The sequence below is a fragment of the Talaromyces amestolkiae genome, assembly GCF_001896365.1.
Source record: "Talaromyces amestolkiae strain CIB chromosome Unknown scaffold30.1, whole genome shotgun sequence".
Classification (NCBI taxonomy): domain Eukaryota; kingdom Fungi; phylum Ascomycota; class Eurotiomycetes; order Eurotiales; family Trichocomaceae; genus Talaromyces; species Talaromyces amestolkiae.
This window is the reverse complement of record NW_024468066.1, coordinates 208,360-217,994: the sequence shown is the minus strand read 5'-3', so window position 1 is coordinate 217,994 and position 9,635 is coordinate 208,360. Positions and strand designations below refer to the sequence as shown.

The following is a 9,635-nucleotide window of genomic DNA, read 5'->3' as shown; positions in this document are numbered from 1 at the left end:
GGGGAGGAGGGGTGCTATGATTGATCCCTGAAGGTATGCGGTAGGAGCCAAAGAAGTCGGCAACTCTGTAGACTTAGACGAAACTGTTTCAGTCGATGCAAAAAAACTATTTGAGGGCCGTGACTGATCAAATCAGTGTTCATCATAGGACTAAGGGTTCGGAGAGGAAGACCGGTAGTTTTGCTGCTACATGTTATTGTAGCGTTCATGTGAGGTCAATTCCGGCATATCGAATCACAATACAAGTTCTCTATTGTACATAGGTCAGGAGTACAGAGGAGAAGAGAGCCATGTATAATATAGACTTGAATTTACGGTCTTTAAAGGAGAATGCCTCCAGATCAAATGCTTTTCATCGCTAAATCATCAGTCTATAAAGTAGTAGCCGCAAGTCCCTCTGTGACCGACTCGGCTGTTGGTGCCGATTCCTGATCACTGGACTCACCTGGAATGCGTTTCCTAAAACGAGCCTGTAGCCAGCATCTATACATTTTTAACTTTCTTTGGCGGTTGACCAAAAGTCTTTGATCTTTACCGAGATTCAGCACCTCGAAGGCGCCTTCGAAGCCCTCTGTCTGCTCCTGTTCTGGCTGCTTGTCGCCTGTTTCTTCTAATATTTTCTCGGCGGTATTCTCCGTGTGTTGTTCCTCTTTATTCTCTGTTTGGTCACTTTCGCCATCTTTATCGTTATTCACCATCGGCAAGCCCTTCTCTGGCGTCCAACTACTCCAAATCTGCGTCAATTCCTCCTCGTCAAAGAAGTAGACTCTCGTGCCATCGCCCCGCACATAGAAATTCTCTGCCAGATAGCGCTCCTTCTTGAACCGCACTTGCGCAAGATCGCCACGGCCATAATCACGAAACAAAACCAGACCACCCGGTTTAAGAACTCGATGTATATTCCGAAGAGCCGCATTCCATTGATTCGGGGCTAGTGCAGACATGATGAAGATGAGAATCACGACATTAACTGAGCCTTCTTCCACGCCAGGCGGCATGGCAGACTTTATCTCTCCCTCGACCTCTTTTTCTTCAGATGTGACATCCCATACCTCGGCGCGCATAAACTTCTCATTATAATGCTCACTCTTCCTCATCACCTGGACCGCATTCTGCGAATAATCACACGCAAAAACCCTCAACTCCTCATTCTCATTATTATTGATCAACGGGAACGCCGTATTTCCCGCGCCAGCGCCAACTTCCAACACCACCTTAGGCCCCGCACCCTGTTTCGTGACTTCCGCCAACACCGGAAACTCCTGCCTCAACCATTTCCGATCCTTGAAGAAGTTCTGATTATGATTCTTATAAAACCGATCCCAGAATTTCGCCGGATTCGAGTTATAGAGCGTCTTGTGCCAGTCTGAAGCGGGGTTTTCGCGCTGTTTTGCATACTGTAGTTCGGCGTAGGCCTTGTAGTCTTCGTCGGTTTCGACGTGGTCCCAGGCGTTGTACGCAAAGACGTCGTCACCTTCTTCGAGGAAGCGTTGTCCAAACGCAAAAGGGTCGGTTCGTTTGGCGTTGCGGGCTGGGTCGTGAGAGCGCCAGCTGGGGACGGTGGGGGGTTCGACGAGTTGTGAGATGGTTATGTAGTCGCCATCGGCTGGGAGGGCTGGCATTTTGCTGGAATGAAGACTCCTTCCGAGCGGAGTCAACTCAGAGCACAAAAAAGGAGTATGTAAAGAGTGACTGAATATATGAATGAGTGAATCGACTTTGTAAAGTTCAAGATTTGCAGTCCATCCAGAAAAATTTCACACTTTTCCTTATTTGGGCCGCAATACCCCACCGATATCGCTCAATGCTGATTGGTTAGTATAACCCTAAGATCTCAACCCTAACACGAACGAGGATGATCTACCAATATTTTTTAAGACCCTAGTAATTGACGTTTCTTAATCAGAAATATTAAGATAGATTCTATACTGCTGCTCAATTAGCTATACGTACATTATCTACGCCAATTCCCGTACATGCTTCGACCGGCGCGTATCTTTCGCGGATAGAAGCGGGCCTGGACAGTCCAGCCCTGATTAGCCCCCAATAACAGGCTACGGGAAATCCCCGCATCTGCTGAGCCGTTCGACCCGCGCATAGACTTGGCAGATTGGCTGATCTCACCACAGGGGAGAGATCAGACTCTGGGGGATAAGCGGTGGAGTTTGTTGCAATTTTTCTTGTTGCTAGGACTTGGAATAGGATGCATTGCGAACGGACAACTAATTGAAGAGCCTAAGTGCTATTGTCACAAGTTGCATATTAATAAGAACGTTATACTTCGAACAAATACCATTCAGTGCTGAGCAGTTGTCTCAATTGATGGTTGATGTTTCTTATCTGCGCTATTCATCCCAGCATTGCGCTCACCCACCATGGAGATCGATGTAGGTATCTCGACTTTTGATATTGAAAAAATCACTGTCGTCAACTTGTCTATAAAACCACGCAACTAAATGTCTAACAGAATCCACCATCACATATTGACTATGATGGATACACAATAACACCCCTACAAATCCCAAAACGAAACATCACAAACATCCCCTCGAACAACCAGACACTCCAAGAACCCTATCCATCAAGAGAAATCATCCTCGAAGCATGCAGAACCTATTTCCTTCACTGCTACAACCAACCATTCTCCTTCTTCGATGAAGATAGATTCATGTCCCGGTTCCACTGGGACCGGGTTCCGATGTATCTGCAATTGGCTATATTAGCGACCTCGATTCGATATTCCAGCAAAGCATGTTGGAGAGACTGCAAGGAAGAAGCCATCGATAAATATGCTTGTTTGTCGTGGGATATCATATCGGCTTCCGGGTTGGCATTGGTGGATGAGCCGGATATTTCGGTTGTGCAGGCGATTGCGCTTTTGTCGATTATTGATACTTTGGGTGAGTTCGTTTGATACAGTCAACTGCCGCCATGTGACGAGGTTGACAACATTATAGCTGGCCGAAAAAGAGCTTCCTGGGTCAAAGTCGGAATGGCAATCCGAATCAGTCAAGACCTAGATTTGATGCGCGATACAGGCCTGAATATCCCAGAAAGCGAGCAAGAAGAAAGACGGCATTTATTCTGGTCTTTATATCTTTTAGAACGAATAATTTGTTGTTCTTCGGGAAGACCATTAGCGATTATAGACTCTGATTGCCACGTCCGACTTCCCTCCGAGACATTGGACTATCCGTCAGCCTCTTCCCGATTAGATGCCACAATGACATTACCAGCAATTTTGAAATATAACGAGACACAGCGTGACCCGTTGGGTAATTTCTCGTCTGCAGTGCTAATGGCCTCAGCCGCAAGTCGTGCAACCCAATACGCTTTTCGCGACGAAATCGAAGCCCTACCTCCGTGGGATCACAAGTCCGAATACGGAACCATTCAATCCACTTTATTTCTCTTCACCTCCCAAATGCGACGACGCTTCTCCGGATCCACCATGCAACAACGACAAGACTTTCTCACAAACGGCAAAATCGACCAAAGGAAAGTCGGTCATTTCCTCCTCGCACGAGCATTCTTCCATCTGACGAATTGCATGTTGAATCATCCATTCTTACTGGCAGTCAAATTACGGAAATGTCATTTCAATATCCCGCCCAGTTGGTTGAGGGGTAGTCGACATGAATGCTTTGTGCATTCGTTGGCATTGTCCGATCTCCTGGTTCAAGCCAAAGCTTTGAAATGCGGTATCACAGCTTTTTTTTGCTATTGTGTTATGGTAGCGGGATCGATTCAAGTTTTGTTTCTGGATGCAGAGGATCCTTCGATGCAGGCTAGGGCACGGGAATGTGTGCAACGGTGTAAAGGGTATTTGGATGAGGTCTCGCCTTATTACAAGATTGCTGAATCATTTGTAAGTTATCCTCACCCCTACCTTTGCTCGACTACTTGCTGACCGAGTGGAAGGCAACCGGATTACAAAATTTCCTTTGCCAAAGCACCAAATACCGAACGATTCTCAAAAATTATCCCTTTGCCGATGACTTGTCACCCACAGATATAGACATTCTCCGTTCAGTTGTCGATTTTGGCGTGATGTCTACTATAACGAGTTCCAATTCGCCATTGAATTTGTCTTCGCCAGATCCTGTTGACGATGAGCCGAGTCCTGATTATGGCATGTGGCTTCATCTGGAGGATTCGCCGGAGACGAGCTCGATAATGGATAGTATTGAGGGATTGGCAGGGCTGCCTCAATTTCTTTCTAGTGCTTCGTGGTAAGTGCGGTAGACGATATGTATCTAGCTTATAGTAAAGTTCGAATTATGAAGTGGCTAGAAGAATATTTGATGTTAGATTGAACTGTAGTTTTGTGGCTGTATATGAGAGTGTGTCTGTAGATATGCCAATTCAAGACACTAGACTAATCCCCACACATCGATCTCCTTTCTTTTGCCTCTGCCTGAGTGGCTAGTCAAACATGTTGTTCATATTCATGTACAATAAATCAGGTGCAGAAATATTGACATCTCCTAAATTAGTGAAAAAGTCGGAATCCGGTGTCTGAAGCTCATCAAACACATTTGGTCCAGTATATGTCTGGCCTAAGTGTGCGCTGTTGTTTGCTTCATGTTTGGAATCTGCCAAGAGCAAGGAAGCCGCTGATCGCTCAGCTGCTGGTGGTAGCATCAGCTGAATGGCTTCAGCAATCTTCTGCAGCTCTTGTATTGCCCCAGAGATATCAAGACTGGGGTCTTCAACGACGCCCTGCATGTTTTTAAGCATGTCAATAGCATTGTGGAAAGGCTTGCTGCACATATCTCTATACTGTGTCGGGTAATGCGAGACGACCAATAGCATAAACGAGAGAGAAGAGAGAAGAAATTTGAATGTTGATGGTAATAGAAGCGGACTGGTTTTGCCGCCATTATTGTTAATCATTTCCAGAGCAATATCCACAGCCTCAGCGGCAGAAGTGACAAGGGCTCTGGCCGATTGTGGTTGCGATATGAGATCCCTGATTGAATCAAACGATCCGACATAATTGAGCATCTTGATGTGACGTACGCGAAGACGACAGAACAGCTGTAATCCGACCTGTAGCCATGTTGGCGAATATAGTGATGGCTCCAATGGGGCGAATTCGTCTGTTGGTATGTTATTAACGAGATTTTGGAGCTGAAAGTTGAGAAATTCGACGCGTTCGCGATTCCGTTTCCTTTGCGGAGACGGAGAGTTGATGATTACCCATGTTTCGGAGAGACTTCTGTCTAGAGATATCATGGTTGCTAAAAACGATTCTTGGGGCTCCTAAAGTAGTGACAAATATTAGCGCACCTGTACCTAAGTATTCGTAGAGTGATGACCGGCAGACGTACCAGTCCAAGTGCAGTTACATCAATATCACTATCATGAAGTGTCCAGGGTAGCCCTGAATAGAAACTGCACCTTCTGTCTACGTCATAGACGCACGCAAACAAGCGCTTACAGTCTAACATCCGATCCGGATGCATGCCAGCACTATCGAAGAAGTGTTCTTGATGAAAGCCGAGTTCAAGACAAAATCTAGCCGCGACTCCGGACATTCGCCATGCTTTGATTGGCTTATGCTTGAGGTCTAAATAAAGAGACTTTGTAACAGACGAGTTAATTTGTGTTAGGTAGACAGTGTGGAGAAAAGGGAGCAGCTCACCAACAAAGTTGCCATGACGATATCTTCAATCTGTGGGTGCTCCTGATCGTAGCAGGAATCTACGCTCCACAATAGATGGCCCTCAAGATCGGAGGCTAATGGATTTTGGGTGTCGCCTTGAGCCAGCAAGGCAATTGCCACAATTGCTTTCATGATCTCGATATCAATCACATCTAGGTCGTATGTAGCACTGTAGGGGCCACGAGCCAGAAGGGAGAATACCGTGTCGACAATGTCCCTCGTCAAGTGCAAACGAATGCAAGGATAGAGTGGGTAGATTTCTTGCATAAAAACCGTATGAAGTTGGTTGATCTTTTCATAACCAAGTTGCAAAACTGGGCGCGCGGCCTGGAGTAAAGTAATCAAGGCGTCTGTGGAAGAATTTACCTTGTCCCCAGCAAGCGAAGAACGGCTAAGATTGTTGAAATCTGGTTGGGATGGCGATCCTTCTACCTTCAAGAGGCATTTAGTATAATCCAAGGTATTCCTGAAGTCTGTTGAGATACGTGATTGAGATTGCACATCTTCATCGACTCTTGTATTTTTTCGTTGCAGACTAGGCCGGTTTTGGTGCGAGTCGACAGAACGGCCCACCAATTCTTGAATCAGATCGCAGGTCTGATTGAGACGTGAAACCGAAAGTTCCAGGTCAGGCTGGATTGACTGGGGGCTGATGATGCTGAATGTTCAGTCAGTCCAGGTGTCACGTTGATATTCTTCATTATAGTAAATCATACTGCGTCTCAGGGTGAAGAGGTTCGTTGTAGATACATTCACTCTGGAGTTCCTCACAGCGACTGCAGGGTTGGTTACCGCTGCATTTAACCTTTCGGACCTTGCATAATGTGCTGTAAAGACGTTCAATGGATGGATAGAGCTCTTTCAGAAGAAGAATGACCTACCAGGCTACTCGTGCATATTTATTCCTCTTTCGGGGACGAGACTCTCGGATAGCATCCATAGATCTTTTCATGTTAGATGATGCTGGGGGTGTGATTGTTTGCATACTGGAAAAATAATAATAGAGAAGAGTGTATTCCTCAACTTAATCATGAGCTAGATGACGGTGTACTTTTAGAAAGCGACTACCCTACAAGCTACCCCGCAAAATCCGCAAAGCTGCAAAAAAACCTAGAGTAGTGCTGGGGGCAATTGGGGTTCATCTCCGCAAATCTGAGGAGACATGTTTAAGTGGCTTGCTACGGAGTGCGGAGTACGTACGGATCTGGGAACTGCTGGATGCCGGGGGATCCGGTGATCCGCTGTTGTGCCAAATGCCGTGCTAAGTGCCGAAGAAGCCATTTGCTTCTACGTACTGACTTTGCCATAGAACTTAGATGGCGCGTGCGTCTAGATATCCAATAGAGTCACACATATATACTCCTCTTGTTCCGCGGAATTGTTGAGACTTTCCGTTCCGCATGCAAGTCGTCCTCGTACTCAGTATTTCTCCAACAACCTGTGGGACAAATTTCATCTAGTCCGAAAAAGAGAATGCTAGTCGCGAAGAGAGAGGAATCTGCCAGACAATGCAAGAAGAAAATAATTCTGTCATGATTCTCAAGAATCAGAACGTAAGAAAATCTATCTATGTCTACACGATTATTTTCTCTTCGCCACGCTTTCACCGCCGAGAAGGCGTATTTTGGACAACTGCGTCTACGACAGCCGTCGTCCCATTCTGCACTTGTCGGATCGCCTCTCGGAGTACATCTCTTAAATTTGAAGCTTCTGAAACTTTGACCCCGTAGATTGTGTTATTCGAAGCTGCCTTCGCAATGCCAGAATAGTCTGGTGTAGGTGAGAATGCAATATTGAGCTCATCGTTGCTGACCTGCGACCCAAGGCCGTCGGGATGTACGAGTTCCATCGAGACACGAGGCGCATTCCAACCTGTCGGAAGAAACATTCAGTTAGTAAAGCAGTACATAGATAGAAAAAATTAGAGGCAGCTCACCTCGATTGTTGAGGACGATAGTCAGTATGGGTATCTTGTACCGGTGAGAAATCCAAAAGCTGCTTCCGGGAATGCTGAACATGTATGAGCCATCGCCGACTATTTGAATGACCATTTTCTTTGGCCCATCGCGTTGAAGTGCATCGCTTGCGAGTTTTATTCCCAAAGCGCCACCAGTGCTCCATCCAAGTCCTCCTGCACCACAGCCCAACCATTGTCCAGGTAGATTGGCTTGGATCTGGTCCGCAACAATTGCAGTATTAGTAACAGCTTCTATCGCATATATGGAGTCATTGGGTGCTAGCTCTCGAATAAGACTACATAGATAAGCGGTTCCGAAAGAGCCGTCTTCATTAGGTTGGGCGGTCTCCCGGAGAGAATCTAGCAATCTAACGTGAGACAGCCCCAATGCGTCCCATCGGCTGTCAAATGTAGGTGACTGGGTTGCTTTGGTCATTTCTGCGTCGCCCAATATGTGATTCACAATTTGACGACATGCAGTTCCCGCATCGGCCCTATACCGCAGCTCAGCGTCAAGATAGAAGACAGGCATTTGCTGCTTGAGCGGATCCACGTCAATATGAACAATGCGGGCAGTTCTGGATGGCTTGCAACGCGTGTTTACCCATGGAACATCACATGCAAGGACTAGAATCACATCAGCAGTGGTAATAGCGTCATGAACCCCATACCGGCAGCTCAGCCATGCACGATGATCCGCCGGAAAGCACATATCACTACTACCCGTGTCGAGGACGCGCATGCCCTTTACAACGTTGGCAAGAGCGACAAGGCTATCAACAGCATCATGCTTCCGACCACTGTATCCCGTGATACATAGGGGGTTTCGAGCGTCAAGGAGTAATGACGCAATAACTGGAAGCGCCTCGGCAGGGAGTGCAACAGGCTGAACAGGGCCCCAAAATTTTCGTTCTAGTTGATACGGCTCAATTTCCTGTTCCATCACTTCTCGAGCACCGCAGAGATAAACTGGACCTTGTGGCTCACTAGTTGCAAACTGCAACGCACGATTTACCATCTGCTTCACATTGTAGCCCGTCTTCAACTCTGCGGTGTAGCGACAGTATTGCCTGACGATCTGTGTTTGATCTGGCACATCCTGGATCCAGTGAATGAATTCAGTGCGAGATCCGCGTAGTTCTCCTTCAAGCGTAAAAGGAGATAGGCCCGCGAAAATAAGGACAGGAGCTCGTCCACACGAGGCATTATGGATGGCTGGTCCTAGGGCCTGGGTTCCCACATCAACATGAATGATTACGCATTGGGGTTGATTGGATAGTCGGGCATATCCATCCGCCATTGAGAGTGCGACCATTTCGCTAGGACATGTGATGATTCTAGGAAATGACTCGGGTCGTTCGCGCTGACCTTTGACTATCGCCTCCATGATACTTGGATGGTCGGAGCCCAAGTTCACAAAAACATGACTGATTCCGGCCTATGTCAAATGTCAGTACACAGAGCACAATCAATGGTTTAAACAGGGGCAATTTTAAAACATACCTCCCATAATGCCTCGAAGAATGCAAAGGACGTGGTATACCTGACGTTAGGACGTCAGTGGGTAAAATGGTCTTCAGGCGGGTTGAGACTAACATGATCACAGCAATTGAAACTGAAATATAAGGCCAGTATTGAATTAGGCAGCGACTGCAAAATTTGCAGCAATCATATAAAATTTGTTTCCTAAAATCCACGAGACTCGCTTTGTTATATAATTGTTAAACTAAAGGTCGGGTGTTGACATCAGTCTTTGCGTAATTTGTTCTGGATTTTAGAGGAGATGCCACTCTTTCCGTTCTCTTTTTCTGGCTTTGATTTAGCCATGGATTGCTCACAAGGCATCAATGCAATTGTGCCAATTCAATTCCGCGGAAGTCCTTTCAATGTAACAATGACCGCTGTTGATGTCTCCAAAAACATAACTTTCCGTGTACTGACGGAACCACTTCAAGCTCCGCGGAATGCTAGAGACTACCAAATAGATACCTGTATATCTTCTGTTTGAGT

General features: G+C 46.4%; 3 protein-coding genes across 3 annotated transcripts; all 3 read right to left on the bottom strand.

Moving 5' to 3' along the window:
* Positions 1-371: 371 nt before the first annotated feature.
* On the bottom strand, positions 372-1,622 carry BHQ10_010232 (uncharacterized protein; the record flags this gene model as incomplete). Its single annotated transcript, XM_040872840.1, has 1 exon — positions 372-1,622. The coding sequence occupies one exon, from the start codon at positions 1,620-1,622 to the stop codon at positions 372-374; it is 1,251 nt and encodes a 416-aa protein (XP_040738734.1).
* Positions 1,623-4,425: 2,803 nt separating this feature from the next.
* Positions 4,426-6,620, bottom strand: BHQ10_010231 (uncharacterized protein; the record flags this gene model as incomplete). Its single annotated transcript, XM_040872839.1, has 6 exons — positions 4,426-5,265; positions 5,334-5,386; positions 5,444-5,585; positions 5,648-6,326; positions 6,385-6,495; positions 6,550-6,620. The coding sequence occupies 6 exons, from the start codon at positions 6,618-6,620 to the stop codon at positions 4,426-4,428; spliced, it is 1,896 nt and encodes a 631-aa protein (XP_040738733.1).
* Positions 6,621-7,271: 651 nt separating this feature from the next.
* On the bottom strand, positions 7,272-9,012 carry BHQ10_010230 (uncharacterized protein; the record flags this gene model as incomplete). The annotated part of the gene is made up of 2 exons (XM_040872838.1): positions 7,272-7,540; positions 7,605-9,012. 2 exons carry the CDS (start codon positions 9,010-9,012, stop codon positions 7,272-7,274), a joined length of 1,677 nt encoding a protein of 558 aa, XP_040738732.1.
* Positions 9,013-9,635: the final 623 nt, after the last annotated feature.